The sequence below is a fragment of the Emydura macquarii genome, unplaced genomic scaffold (assembly GCF_026122565.2).
Source record: "Emydura macquarii macquarii isolate MOO-44397 ecotype Brisbane River unplaced genomic scaffold, CSIRO-AGI_Emac_v2 contig_1790, whole genome shotgun sequence".
NCBI lineage: Eukaryota > Metazoa > Chordata > Testudines > Chelidae > Emydura > Emydura macquarii.
Window position 1 is genome coordinate 6,559,892 of NW_027131927.1, and position 14,867 is coordinate 6,574,758.

Sequence of the window (14,867 nt, forward strand, 5' to 3'; positions counted from 1 at the left end):
AGCACCTGACTCAAGATGGTGCTGCTGGGCAAGAACTGGGCTAGCCGGGGCTGCGGGGCAGGAGTGCGGAGCACCGGCAGGGCTGGGAGCAGCTCAGGGCAAACACGTTTCACCCACTGGCCTGGCCAGACAGGAGCTGCTCTCAGCCCCTACGGCTTCAAACGCAGTCAGCCATTTTCAGGGCCCAGCCAGGCACGGCAGCCGCCAGCATCCCCGTGGCAGGGCCGAGATCCCGGCATACGCATGAACCCTACAGCTGCATTCTGTGATTCTGAAGCCTGGCGGAGACCCTGGGCTGGGTCACCCAGGGGCCTCACTCAGCTTGCACCCGACGGGGCCAGTTTAGTTAAACTGGTGCTGAGCCCGCAGGAGCCGCACTCAGACACTTCACCGCTGGGCACAATGGGGGTGTGGCAGTGCCAGCTGCACTGCTAGAAATGGCACCGAGTGTGGCCCCACCCACCTGCACCCTCCCTCCAGCCATTGTAGGATGGACCCTCACCTTGGTCAGTGTGTGTCTGGGCAGTGCCCAACGTGACAGGCCCTGATCTCGCTTATTTGGGCAGCGCCCAGTGCAACCGGGCCCTGAGCTCGGTCACTGCGTGTCTGGGCCACGACGGGCCCTGATCTCAATTACCTTGTGTGTAGCTCCAGGCACATAAGTGCCCTGATCCTGGTTGGCACCTGGTCTATGACAAGGCAAGTTCATATAAATCGTGAGGTCAGAAGGGACCAGCCTTCCCCCCCTTTGTACAGAGGAGCCCTGTGTGTGCTTACGGCTGGCTGGGGAAGGGGCAGCCCTGCCTTAGCTCCCCACTAGCATTGCCCTGGGGCAGCGCAGAGCCTGGCTGGCGGGCGCAGACAGCAGAGACAGGCGGGTGGGGGGCAGTGGTGTGAAAATTGTTTCTTTAGTATAAATAAGAGTTTGCAGAACCGCGATTCCATCACGTCGACACAGCCACAAAGGGAACAGACAGCAGAGCAGCAGTGACAAGGCACGGGGGCACCCACTCCCTCAGGGCCCTGCCCCCCACGTGAGGGTGGATCTGGTGTGCAGGCTGTAGGGGGGCATCCAGGGGGCGGGTGCCCCAGGGCCAGCAGTCGTAGGCCAGCCAGTGCCTGGCCGAGAGGGTTGCATGCAGCAGAGGGGGACTAACAGTGGTCTTTGTGCTGGCCAGGCTCTCTGCTGCCCATCCCAGCCACGAGCGGGGTCTGCCCCAGGCAGAAACGTTGCGTTTTGTTCACATCGCCGTGGGGCCAGGGCCGCCCGCTCCAGTGGTGGAGAGTTCCAGGTCCGGCCCAGCAAACAGAGCCTCCCCACCAGCCTGCCAGCACAGCTGCCGCTCAGGAGGTGGGGCTGTCACAGGGCAGCGCCCACGCACGGGGCGCTGCTCCTGGGGAGAGGAGCGCAGCTGAGCACGCAAGCGGCTGTGTCTGACCCCAGCTGCAGCTCGGGGCCAAGGCTCCGTCCTCAGATGCGCTGAGCGGCAGCAGCCGGGCCGGGCTGGCAGCAGGAGGAAGGGCCAGGAGCCGGGCAGGGACGGGGGCACCAACAGCTCTGGGGAGGCTGGGAAAAGCCAAGGCTGCAACTAGCGGGAGTTTGAGTGGCGGTGCCCTTGCCGGTGGGGAGCCTGGTTACAGAGGGTCTGGCTCCCCCTCCAGGCCGGCATGGCTCAGCTCTGCCCGGGGGCAGAGATAGCCAGAGCGGTGCCCAGCAGCCTGGTGCTGCGCTCGACGGGAGGGGAGACATTTGCCAACCCGCTGCCTGGGCTCTGTGCAGCAGGAGGGAGCTAACCCCCGCCCTGCGGTCTGGCAGGCAGGGATCAGTAGTATCAGTGGGCACAGAGGCCCTGCAGGGTGAGGACAGACAGACCTCCCCCCCACAACCACCAGAGCAAGCCCTGGCTCGTTCAGACCAGCACGAGGACCAGGGACAGCAGTGCAGTGCTACTGGGGACGCTGGAGGAAGCTTGGGGCCACGTGGCAGCAGGGGCCAGGCCCTCCAGGACCCTGGGGCTGGCATCGGCTGTGGGGTGGGCGTCCCTTGGCAGAGGAAGTGCAGAGAGTGCCGGCCTGTAGGGGGCCTTCTGGCCACTCCAGCATGTACGGGGGAAACTGAGGCAGCAGAAAGCTCCCAGCCCTGATCCGCAGGGCAGCTCGCAGCTCCAGTGGTTTGGCTGTTGTGCAAAGTGAGGGCTCTGGGGACATGGTCTCTACTCCCTTCACACCAGGGCTTTAAATAGGGGCCATGAATACGTTAAGGGGGGGCCCAGGACAGCGGCGGGCCTGTGCTCTGTAGACAGTTAGCTATATATTAAACCTCTGTTAGCGTCTCACCACCACGGGAAGAGTCTGTCCACGCAGCGTCATTAGCATTAAATAACGAGGGCCCAGAGTCTGGCCAATGCCAGGTGGCCAAGCTGGCACTGACAGGGCAGGCGCAAGTCGGGGCGCTCCCTGGGGGGGTTTACACCACAGTGCCGCTGGGCGAGCTGCCGTTCTGAGCGGTGAGGCTCTGAAAGGGAAGGGGAAATGGTTAGAGCCGGAGGGGGATCCGCACATGAACAGAGGGGTACAAGTCAGGATTCAAGGCCCAGGACAACAGTCTGAAGGCCGGTGCCCCTCGCCAGGGATAGGAACATGGGCTGCTGCGAAATACTGACCGGGGCCCAGACCGCCAAAGGGATTGAGGCACCTGGCTCCACCTGAAGCCAACGGCAGCGAAGCACCTAACACCTGGGCGTGTCTGGCCACACCTGCTGGGTTCCCTTTGAAGTGGGTGGAGCTGGAGAGGCCCAGCTGAGTCCATGCAGCTGATTCCTGGCCCCTGGCTAGAAGAGCAGAGCCTGCTTTAGCACCCTGGGCCAGCCTGGCACGGAGGCTCCCCCCCAACCCCAGCCAGGGGGAGATGACAGGCAAGGAGGTTTCTCTGGTTGCTATATTAATTTCAATTGTCAGCTCTTTGGGGCAGGCACTGTCTCCCACTGCAGCCAGCACCTGGTCCTTGTATTCCGCCCACCACCTGTTAGGGTCCCCAAAGGGAGGGGATGCTGGCCCAGAGCGCACTGGGGCTGTGATGTGAATCAACCCCCTCCAAGCACTCTGTTCACAGCCAGAGGATCAAGCAGGTCGAAGCAGGCAAGAAGCCGAAGAGCTGCCTGCTCTGTGCCCCGAACATTCGGAGCTGTGGTTCCTGCCTCCCTCCCACTCATTGCTCCACCCCCACATGCCAGCACTGCTCCCACTCACAGACATGCAGGGGACACCTCACCCTTAGAGACGGCCCGAGGGGGGCCTCAACTGCATGGCCCACCAGCACAGAGTAAGCAGCCAATAGGCTGGGGGACAGCAGCGTTCCAGCCAGGGGAGGGACCTGCTCCCCAAGTGGGCAAACAAGGACCCAGGGCCAACTCGACTTACTGCCTTTCCCAGCACCAGAGCTGGGGGAGGGCTGGGGGATCCTGCCACTGACTGGAAGAGGGGCACTTGGTTTGGTCATTACCCCGTTAGTAGCAGAAATCAACAGGCTGTAAAGAAAAAAGTGAGAGGGCACCTAGAAACCACCTTTCCATGGGGTCTGGGCCACATAGAAACAGTCTTTCAAATTTAAAATAAACTCTTCTCCCACCTGAAACATCTGCCCTGGAAACTCTTCGGGAGCAAAGGGGGCATTGCCTGGTGTCATCAGTAGCCATGAAAGCCAGCTAGTGCTAGGGATTTGGCTACAGCCAGTTCCAGAACTGTGGGAGGGCTGGATGGATGATATGTTACAAAGGGGTGTGACACGCTGTACCCCATGTGCACCCTTATGGTGTGATCCGTGTATCATTCATGTTCACCTTCACAGTGTAGCTGTGTATTGTCTGATGCAAAGTGTGCCATGGCAGGTGTTTTTGGAACACTCATGACATGCTGAACATTATTATGGGTGCATGTTTCCTGCAATGTCACACGTATGCACAGATATGAAACTCTGCTATGTCATATTCCCAAATGTCTCACATGGTTTGAATAGATGCAGATGAACACAAGGCTGTGTTTCCATGCCCCACAGAGGCATGCATACAGACACAATGGATTGGCCTAAGCACCTGTGAGCACTTTGGCCCAGTGGAAGAAATCATGCCCATTGCCAGACAGGGACGATCACCTGACCCTAGTTGGGTGTTGGGGAAACTTGTTAAAAGCTGAGGTGTCTTTGTCTCTGGGCTCTCCCCTGGAATCCATCTTCTAAGCGACACCAAAGCCTGAGAATCTACCCCCAGGGAGGAGTGGCCTGGTTGCAAGAGGCATCGCACTCAGCCTGTGTGGTAAGCTGAATGCAGACTGACGTATTAGTCTTGGGTTAAAATGAGAGTTATCTTTTAGTTAATTGTCATTAACTCCTAGACTTATTAACAATCTGACTTCGATTCACTTCAAATCTTGCTGTAGTCAGTAAACTTGTTTGTTTTATCTAAAGCAGTGCATGTGGATTGAGTGTGTGCAGAGACCTCACTTAGAGTGACAGAGCTGGTGCATATCAATTTCTTGGATAAACTGACGGATAAATGAGTTTGCAGGGTGCAGTGGGCAGCACTGAACCCTGCAAGACAGCAATGACATGACCCTGCCACTGTTCCCAACCCCTGGGGGTGGGGCGGCTGCAAGAGAGAGTCAGGGGCTCCCATAGAGACCTCTCTCTAAATCAATCATTCGATAATGCCCTGCTCTGTTCATTCCCTCGGAAGCAGCTGGCACCAGCCACGGTCGGAAGACAGGACACTGGGCTGACTGGACCTTGGGCCAACCCCATGTGGCAGTTCTGGCGGAGAGCAGGAGTAACCAACCGGCTCAGCCATTATCTCTGAAGAGTGGCTGGGATTCGGGGCTCCCCTGCCAGGCACACGCTCTCCTGGCCCAAGGCAAAGGCCGCCAATGATGCCTGCGCTGCGGCAGATCCTTCCAGGGGCTGGCGACTCCATGCAATGGCATGAGGGCTGCGCAGGCAGCAGTGGAAAAACCCCCATTGCTGGAGACAATGGGTGAGACAGAGCGCTCAGCTCCACTTGGGGAGCTTTTGGGCTGGCAATGGGGATCAAATACCATTGCTTGCCTTTGTTTCCAAGCCCATCTGAGTGGGAGTCCCAGCACAGTCCAGGGGTGATCTCTATGGGACACAGGGCTCAATGGAAACTGCTTTCCAGAGTCCAAGCTCTTCTGAGCAAGCCTCCTTCTGGGCCCAGACAAAGCCACTGGAATCGCCTCTACCAGGGAGGTGGTAGACAGCAGCAGTTGGGACATCTGGGGACTGGGAAATCTGGGAGAAATTAGTGCTGGGTTGGCAGCTGTAAAGCCCGTGCTGTGTTCCCAGGGAAGGGCTCCCATGCACCACCCATCCTGATAACAGGTCTCAGCCTCCCAGGCTGCCCTCCACACCAAAAGCTTTCTAGACGCAGACACCCATTCACACAACAATCCTGCAGCACAGAGGGGTCAGACAGCCAGGGGATACTGGCGTTGAACCTGCCCCTGGGGGCAAAGGCTCCCTCTCCAATCCCCACACCTGCTGCCCCAGGATGTTGACTCTGTTTTGGATGTGGCAAAGCTAAGGATGTGCTCTGATCTCCTGGGGCAGGGATTCCAGGAAGAAGCGGCTGCAGCCCATGGGATTCCGAGGCTTTAAGTGCTAACAAGAGTCCACACAACCCCTCACTTGCCCGATTCAGAGCTGTCTCCTGGATACAGGGCACCCAGCTTCGAGGGGGTCCCAAGGGTCAGGCTGGGAGATGACAAGGGGCAAATTAACAACTTCAAGAAAGGCAGCTGAGGTGCCAGGCACCCCTGGGATCACCCTGCCCAATGCCATCACTGACAGCTGGCACAGCCAGGTCACACAGGTGGGTCCTGCTGGGTCATGACGACTGACACAGCTGTTTTAAGTGCATCACCAACCAGCCCAATTTCCCAGCAAAGTCAGCGATGGGCCTGAAGCCGGGCACATTAACCTTTTGCTTACCAGCTACAACCACCAAGCAGATGGGGCTGGTTCCTACTGGTGTGGGAGGGCTGCCGTTTCCACCCATCTGGAGCTGGCTGGGGCCAGTGGGGAGTATGCTACACGAAGTTCAACATGCAGCAGGGCAACACTCCCACACAACTAGAGCTAGCGGGGCTCACACCAAGCACTATGAACAGCTGTGCGGACATCGCCACTCCAGTGGAGATTTGGGCTGGCCACTGGAGCTTAAGCATGGGAGGTTGGGAAGGCTGGAGTTTGGGTGGAGAGCCCAGCTCTGTCGGAGCCGCAACATCCACACAGCTGGCTCTAGCACGCTAGCAGCGTGGGCAGTGTGCATTCCTGTGACTGAACCCCGTGGGAGGCTGGGTCAGTCAAAGGAGAAGCTCTAAGTATCCTCTATTTCAGACCTCTGTGCTCCAAGGCAGCAGTTAAAGGGGGAAGAGGGAAGGAGGAGGGAAGGTGGGAGACATGTCCCTCCAACAAGGGAGACAGGGAAGGGCAAAGTGTCATTAACCCCAAGTGCTCAAAAATCAGGAGCCAGCCCCCCCAAAGAAGTCACGAGATCAGCTTCAAACTCATGAGATTTGTTTTAAATAACAAGCTTGGGCTCTGTGTCAGTAGCCTCCTTGGGTCTGAGCCACTTGGAATCGCCTGTTCCCATTTGTAACTTTGTCTTCCCAGCTATGAAGGTGAGAAACTTACTCTTGTTTTAAAGGCGATTCTCAGATCAGCATGGGACTCCGGCAGCTGGGGCTTTAAGAGCTGTTTAAATCCGGATGGGATGGTTTTCGAACAGAGCTGCTCTAGTTCAAGCAGAAGCTAATTAAGGGCACTCCTAGGGCCTGTGTCACACAGGGTCAGACTAGGTGATCACACTGGTCCCTTCCGGCCTCAATCTATGAAAAGATCAGATATGTCGAGAGTTGGCCCAGTGGAAGGTGCACTTCATGCTGTACAGAAAGGCCTGAGAAGACTGGGGAAGGGGGTTCATATCACAACTTAGAATGGGGAGAGGGGGCAGCTGGCCACGTGTGACCTTCCCCAACAGCCCCAGGAAGGCAGATGGCCCCACTTGTTGGCATGCAGGAGAAGCAGGAAGCGAAATTGACTAGAAACACAAGGAAACTGACTAGGCTAGCTGCACAGCCAGGTGATAGGCAAAAATCCAGCGAGCCCAGGGGAGCTGGCACAAGTGGGGGAGGGAAGAGCGGTAATGGGTCTAGAGCAACAAGTAGAACTTGCACCCTAAAACCATGCAGCTCTCCACCCCCCTCATTTCCTCCCCCCTTGAAAGATTCCCACCCCTGCCAAACAAGAGTGAAATCACAGCCCTGTCAAGGTTCTAGCTCCAAGGAGTGGTGTCTGCCGATGCCCTCCGGACTCCCAGACACACAGGAGTTATCGCTGCTCTGATAGAACAGGGCACAGAGGAAAGAAGACCTGCCTCTTCCACAAATGCTGCAGGGAGTGTGATGACAGAACGCAGGGCTGAAGGTGGGAGAAGTGGAATCCAAAGGTCTCTCTCAGCACCGCACTGCTGGAGGCCTTTTGACAGAGGATGTCAAAGCCACAGCACCCAACCATTACTCCCCCTCAATGCCTGGGAGGCAGGGCCACGCTGCCACTCCACAACAGAGTCAATCTGGAGGGTAGATGAAGTGATTTGCCCCCAAGGTTAAAACCAAACAAGCGAATCAGCAGCAGAGACAGGAATCATGCAGGGCAGCAGCATTTCTGGAGCTAAGGCTGAGACTGGCTAGCTAACAGCTGATGTTTTTAAGAGCTCTAAAATCCACTTGCTCACTCCCATTGTCTAGAAGGCTGGTGGGCCTCCTGCCAGGGTGCACCCGAGAGAATTCCCAGGATGAGGGCCCGGGGGGAACATTTGGGGAGGTCTGTGCAGCAGAAGTGAGGTGGTCAAGTCCAGCCCTGGCATAGCTGGTGGTCATAAGCCAGCCCTATATAGGATTGTTCCCCTAGCAAGGATATGTGAGGACAGCATCCCACCGTCAGCGTCCACACAGCACTGCACCATCGGAAATGGTAGAGTGTCACCAAGTGCGGGTGGATTGGGAGCCCTCCTGCAGACAGCACCGTTAGAGCTGTGGGTCGAGCTAGCTGGTTTGCAGAGGTTTTCGTCTAGGTGCATTCGGCCTTCTGCAGCAGTCAGCCTAACCCTGGCTAAGCAGTTCTGCGACAGTGAACAGAAGGCAGAGTCCAGCTTCTCAGTCCCTGTTCCAATAGCTAGACCCACACTCTCTCACAAAGGCAGGAACAGAGCCCAGAAACCCCGATGCCCAGCCTTTCCCTGCTGTAATCACTAGATCCCTTTTCCTTCCCACAGCCAGGAATAGAACCCAGTGGTTCTGATGCCCAGAACCCCCTGCTCTAACCACTAGACCCCACTCCTCTCCCAGAGCTGGGGACAGAACCCAGGGGTCCTGATGCCCACTCCAATTTCTTTGCTGCCGCAAATGCCCTCCTGGGAACAACAGCCCAAACCAGCTGCCTTTCACACTTCCCACCCCACAGCCACCAGCCCCTCTGCTCAGTGCACTGCTCGTATGCAGGCCCCCAGGCAGGAACCATGCCCCATGGACTGCAGGCTTGCCAGTGGCTTTGGAGGAGCCCTGCCACAGGGGAAGCAGAAGCCTAGGCACTCTGGGATCAGAAAGTGCAGGCCTCCCCCTTCCCAGGGCAGTCCTGCCGCCCCCGCCCCGCCCCCCTCTGTACTTACGGCTTTCCCGGGCCTGGCCCAGGTGCAGATGAGCCCCTCCTGGCAGGCGGTTATGATGCAGTCCTCCAGGAAAAGCAGCACAGTGAGCCGCTCGTGGGCGATCTTCTTGCAGACCAGGGGCTCCAGCAGTGGCACCTCATTGATGCGGGGGCAGAGGGCCGTGCCCAGGACCTTGGCAGTGTCCAGCTTGCTCCGGGGTGCCCCGTTGATCTTGTCGCTGCTTTTGCTGATGTTGCCCAGGCTGTGGTAGCGCTTGTGCTCCTTCTCAGCATTCTTATCCCTGCGCTCCTGCAGGGTGAGCGTGGCGAACTTGCCGATGCTGAAGGGCACAGCGCTGTCTGCCACATGGCTTTTGGTGGCACCAGTGACAGCCGGGTGGGGCAGGCTGTTGGACCGCGAGAGCGAGCGGGGCAGGATGGAGCCCCCGCCGCTGCCCCCCGGCTCCCCAGCCAGGATGCTCCCGCCGCTCACTGAGGAGGGGATGCCAGTGCTGAAGGTGTTGGTGAGCGTCCGGGCACGGGAGAGCGGGTGATGGGGGTACAGCACGTCCTCGGTCAGGTCCCACAGGCAGAAGTGAGTGTCCTGGCCGGCCGAGCCGAAGCGGTACGTCACCGAGGGGGAGCTCTTGGTGCTATGCTTGGAGAGGCGGGACAGGGTGCTGCTAGTCCGCACCCGGCCGAAGTGGGCCGGCTCCTGGGGCTCCTCATCACTGCCGCTCAGCTCTGGCAGCTCCTCCTCCTCCACGCTGCTGGTGTAGGGGTCGAAGGCCACCGCATTGACCCAGGACTTGTGCCCGTGCCCCCTGGCGATGACCCGGCCCTCGGCGAAGGACCAGACGGTGACCAGGTCATCCTCGCCGCCAGTGACAATGTAGCGCCCGTCGGGGCTCCAGCAGACGCACAACAGCCCCCCAAAGTAGCTCTTCATCATGCCCTGCAGCAGCATGGAGTCGAAGTGGAACACGCGAAGGCACCCGTCCTGGCTAACACAGGCCAGGTAGCGGCCATCGGGTGAGAAGGCAAACTCGTTGAGGGCCCCCTCGCCCACCGCCCACTTCACCAGTGGGTTGCGGGCGCTTTTGCTCTTGCAGGCGTAGACAGTGAAGCCCTCGCCCTGCTTGAGGAGGGAGTACTGGGGTGAGGCCGAGCCGCACGGGTGCTCCACGTTGTACAGGTACAGATGCCCGCTGGCATGGGAGGCCAGGAAGAGGCTCTCTGTCTCCGGGATCCACTTCAGGAAAGTCACCTTTGTCTTGTCGATGAGCCTCTGGGGCAATGGGAAACAGAGGGCAGGGATCAGATTGAAACGGCATCCACAATGGGCCTTCCCTGGGGCATGCTCCCGGGGCAGAGGGGAATTCCGGGGCTGTAGCCTGTTCAGTCCTTGGCCTCTCCACTGGGGCTGGAGCCCTCTGCCTCACCACTAACCCTCCCCTAAGGGCTTGGCATGTGATGCAAATCGCCCGCAAAGAAATGTGCCAGCTACACCGCAAGCCTTTACAGGCAGGGGAGTGTTTTGCTAGCTGAGAGGCTTGCCAAGCAAACTCCAGCAGCAAAGTACAGCACAGTTACAAACAAGAGCAGCTGCAAAGTTCCCAGCTGGTTGCTGCTGCTACCTGGGTTATAATGACAGTTTCCTCTTGATTCCTCAGTGCCCCCTAGAAACACAGAGGGCTCGGTAACGAATCAGAGGGAAGAGAACTGCCTATCACACCTGCCCCCAATACCTCTAAGATCTCCCATCCAAACTTTGGCCAGCCCAGCCCTGCTTAGCTTGTGAAATGTGAGGGCCTGAAGTACCGTGGCATTGCATTGCTGTCTAGCGACCCATAAGGGCCAATCTGGGGATCGGCATGGCAGAGCTCTAAACGGAGCCTCCCCACAGGAGGGTTGCAATGGCATGATTGCAATGATCACGGCGCGTCCCAAGACCCATCAGGGATACGGCATGGCTCAGAGGGGTGGGTGAAATCCTGCCTGAGCTAAGGAGGGAGCAAAACAGCAGCAGCGGGGAATCTCACCTCCTCATTGAACAACTTGCTGGCGTCCTTCTTGATGAGATCCAGGTACTGGACCTGGCCGGCGGAGAAGCCCACCAGCAGTGAGATGCTGTCAGTGGCAGCCGTGAACTGGTTGAAGTCGTGGCAGGTGGGCTGTGTGCCTTTATAGATGCGCTTGTCGATGGGCTTGTTCAGATCGAGGGACTGGAATTCAACAACACCAGGAGGGGTGAGAAGCCACTGGCTTTGAAAGAGGAAATGTCAGTTACATCTCCCCTTAACCCTCCACACTTTGCAGATTGGATCTAGAGAGCAATTTGGACCCTGAACCCAAAAGGATCCAGCACCCTGTGTGCAGAGCACGCTGCAGTGAGTCCCCATGGGGAAAGGGGATATTGCTGTTCCGCCTGTGCAGCGCCCTACTGCCAAAAGGTCAGAGAGTGTGGATAGATGGTGGTTATTGAGGCCCAGCCATTCCCTCCCGGGTCAAAACCATCCTGCTTATTTTACAGACAGGGAAATTCAGGCAAAGAAGGGCAGTGATTTTTCTCAGTGTCAAGAAGCAACAGAGCCAGGAACAGAACCCAGGAATCCCAACTGCCAGCCCCTTCCTGCTCTAACCATTAGACCCCATTTTCCCACCCAATCACAACCACTTCTGAAGTGACAGCTACAGGGATTACAACCAGCTCTTTGTAACTCTGACACACTTCCCCTTCCCAGTGCATTTCCAGCCAGCCACTCAGTCTGCCTTATTTTAAGGCTTAAACAGCCAAGGGTTCACTGCTCTTACACCATTTCCCTCAGCATCTCCAGTGACATGATCACATTGCAGTAAAGACCCAGTTTCCTAACTGCTTGCACAATCCCTAGAGGGGACCTCAATTACATTTAACCTCCAGAATTCTCCTCCACAACACCCCCAGTCACCACCTCAACACACACAATATTCCAAACAAACCTTTTAAAGACGACCAAACCTTTCCCCTTTCAAGAAGCTCTGTCCCCCCTCCCTCCCAAGGGAGAATCGAGAGAGAACTGGCACTGCGAGGGCTCTAAAGCGGGAGAGTGTCAGCCATGTAAGCGCTAGTCACTGGCCATCTCCCTTAGTTGTGCTAGTGACAGATGAAGAACCTTTGTGCTCCCAATTTCAGCTAAGATGATAAATTCAGGCGTATGGTCATATCTGTCTGAAGCACGTGCTCATCCACAGTCCTGTGTGAACAGCCACAGTCTGCGCATTACCACCCGCTGCAAACACCACCGAGGATGCTGCATCATTAAATGTACTTTGATGGGTCAGGCTCAGTAACTCAGACCACAGTCTGGCCCCAATTGCCAAGATCTCTCTGGGAACGGGCCCAGTCCCCTAACATTGACAACACCCTTTCGATTAACGAAAAGCTCACAGGTCTAAAATCAGCAGGGCCTGGGGTTCATGGGTGGTTAGTTACACCCAAGTGCTGCTGCACTAATATTTGCACTGCGGTGCATCTCACAGAGGTGGTAGAGGGCCGGCAATAGAAAGACTCACTACAGTAACATCTCTGCTACTCAGTCTTGAGGAAACGGGGGATGTAGAGCAGTGAAGCGAGACACAGCATTGTGTGGCTTCCAGCACCAACACAGAATTAGTCAGAGGTGATTGTGCAGCTTGTTTGTACATTTGTTTGAAAGCAACAGCACAGGGTGGACACCCCAAGCGAACAGAACAGACACCCGTTGCTGCTATGTTTGGACTTCACCAGAGCTAAACAGCTCACTCTGTCTACACGCTTACTGCCCACACAGCGCACAGCACATGAGCACTGGAGTCTCTACCTCCTGTCCCACTAGGGCCTCCAACCACTCCTTCACTGGAGGCTCTGTCTGGAATCCCACCCCATATGCTCCCCTGTTCCCTTCCAGGAGTTATCCCCTCCACAGGGAAGGATCCCCAGACACACTCCAGCCCCCCTCTGGATTCCTGGTTCCACCACTCTCCTCTTTCCTCCTCTCCAGTCTCAAGATCCCCCTTCTCCTTCCCCCCACTGGAGTCCCCAGGACCATCAAGATTCCCTCTCCACTTTGGGGGTCCCCACTATTCTTCCTCCTGGAGAGAACCTTCTCCCTTCCTTTGGGTTTTACTGATTCCAGCACCCCCAGCCCTAGTTACCTACATGCCCCTCAAACCTCCCACTCTCTCTGTTACCAACTTGCTTGCCCCAGGGCCCCAGCCTCCCTTGGGGGTCCCCCCCAACTTCCCTGCACCCAGTCAAGATCCTGTATCTTGCTCCTCTCCATTCAACTGCACCCCGCTTCCTCCCCCAACACCCACTCATCCCCTAGCCCCCCTGACCTTAGTTAATGGGGGTGGTGTGGAGCTGGGGGGCAGAGCGACCAGGAGGCTGGGAAAGGGAAACAAGGGGCCAATGGGGTTGTGGGGTAGAGAAGGGAGGGTGACTGGACTATGGGGGGGCAAGGGGGGGGCCAACGGGGTGTTTGTTAGGGGAGCTAACGGGGCACCCCGCTCCCCAATCCCGCCCCCCCGCCGACGCTCCCTCCCCGCCCATCCCCCTCACCCGCTTGGCGCCGCGCGCGCCGGGGCCCGGCCCGCAGCCCGAGTAGAAGTAGAGCTCCCGGCCCAGGTTGCAGCAGAGGCGGCTGCGCTCGGCGGGCTCGCCCGGCTCGGCGCCCTCGGACGGCAGCAGCCGCACCATGGAGAGCCGCACCGGGGGCAGCGCGGAGGGGGCGGCGGGGCCGGGCGGGGCCGGGGGCGCGGCCGGGAGGCCAGGCGGGGAGGGGCCCCCGGGGCCCGGCGCGGCTGGGCCCCCCCGGCTGCGGGGCGCGAGCCCCGGCGGCGCCAGGAGCCGGTAGGAGCCTTCGCGGGTCCGGAACTGGCTCTTCAGCTCGGGGGGCAGAGGGGGGGGCCCGTCCGGAGCCGCGGCCGCCGCCATCTTCCCGCCGGAAGCCACCTCTGACCCTGCCGGAAGCGGGGTGGTAGCAACGCGGACGGGGCCCATGGCAACCACGCAGCACGCTCGGCCCCCGCCGGGATCCGCCCCCACCCTGACCCCTCCCCTCCAACCAGGCCCCGCCCCTCTCTGAGCCTCCATAGGCTCCGCCTCCCGAGTTCCCGCCTAGGTCCTCCACTGGTCCCTCCCCCATCACTCCCCTCCCCTCTCTCGCCCACACCAGGCCCAGCCACTGCCCCTCCCCCAGCTAGGAACCCCCCCAACCCCTCCCGTGCTGAACCCCAAATCAGAGATCCCCAATATCCCTCCCCAGGACACCCAACCTCTCCACCCCTGCCACTGACCCCCCTCATTGGCCCCCAATACCTCCACCACCACCACTGCACCCCCCCTCCCCGAGATCCCCAACTTCCCCACCCCTGCCACTGACCCCTCCCTGCCTCCTCCCCCCCCCAGCTAGGAACCCCCCAGCCCCCACATGCTGAACCCCAAATCAGAGATCTCCCAATACCTCTCCCCATTCCCCCAATCTCCCCACCCCTGCCATTTATCCCCCTGGAACCCCCAACCTCTCCACCCCCACCATTGAACCCCACTTACTGACCCCCCTCACTGACCCCCAACGTCCACACTCCCACCACTGACTCCCCTCAGACCCCCTAACTTCCCTGCCCACTCCTCCAGCTAGGAATCCCTCAGCCCCGCCCAGTGTCAAACCCCAAATCAGAGTGTCATGCTGGGTAGATGGGGGGGAGAGCATTTGTTATATTGTTTGACATCAATATGTCAAAATCGTAATAATTCATGTGAGATCTGCCATGTCAGGTACTGTTAGAAAGACTATACTGTGCTAAGTCAGTTGATGATACTTATGTTCATGTGTAATATGTGAAATGGAAGTTATAGATATATTTGAGATATCTGTATTTCAAATTGTGCTGCCTGGGCAACACCCCAGATAGGATGACAATAGCCTACTTAATGGCCCATTAAGGCAGCTGCCAGGGGCCCAGGAAGAAACTAAAGGCACACTTGAAGAGTTACCAGGATTGGCCCATGTGACTCTGGACTCCATTTTAGTTCTTGTAACATTCCACGAGACCGCATGGCCAGGGCCAGAGGGTATATAAGGCAGAGGCCTTGGGAATCCATTTTGTCATCAGTCACCAGTCTTCT

At 58.2% G+C, this 14,867-nt stretch overlaps 1 protein-coding gene across 2 annotated transcripts; it reads right to left on the reverse strand.

Moving 5' to 3' along the window:
• Positions 1 to 148: 148 nt before the first annotated feature.
• DMWD (DM1 locus, WD repeat containing) lies at positions 149 to 13,523 on the reverse strand. 2 transcript variants are annotated; one of them, XM_067556814.1, is made up of 4 exons: positions 13,299 to 13,523; positions 10,759 to 10,941; positions 8,739 to 10,004; positions 149 to 2,515 (listed from the first exon to the last, which is right to left on the reverse strand). In XM_067556814.1, exons 1-4 carry the CDS (start codon positions 13,434 to 13,436, stop codon positions 2,468 to 2,470), a joined length of 1,635 nt encoding a protein of 544 aa, XP_067412915.1. In that variant the 5' UTR covers positions 13,437 to 13,523; the 3' UTR covers positions 149 to 2,467. The 2 variants fall into 2 exon arrangements, with proteins under 2 accessions (XP_067412915.1, XP_067412916.1); XM_067556815.1 differs by lacking the exon at positions 149 to 2,515 and adding an exon at positions 3,315 to 3,527.
• Positions 13,524 to 14,867: the final 1,344 nt, after the last annotated feature.

Excerpts from the sequence above, each read along its gene's own strand:
- DMWD (XM_067556814.1), bottom strand. The coding sequence starts at position 13,436 with ATGGTGCGGCTGCTGCCGTCCGAGGGCGCCGAGCCGGGCGAGCCCGCC. Across the intron at positions 10,942-13,298 it reads GCGCGCGCGGCGCCAAGCGG|TCCCTCGATCTGAACAAGCC; the intron begins GTGAGGGGGATG and ends GTTGAATTCCAG. Across the intron at positions 2,516-8,738 it reads GGGCCAGGCCCGGGAAAGCC|AGCCTCACCGCTCAGAACGG; the intron begins GTAAGTACAGAG and ends CTTCCCTTTCAG.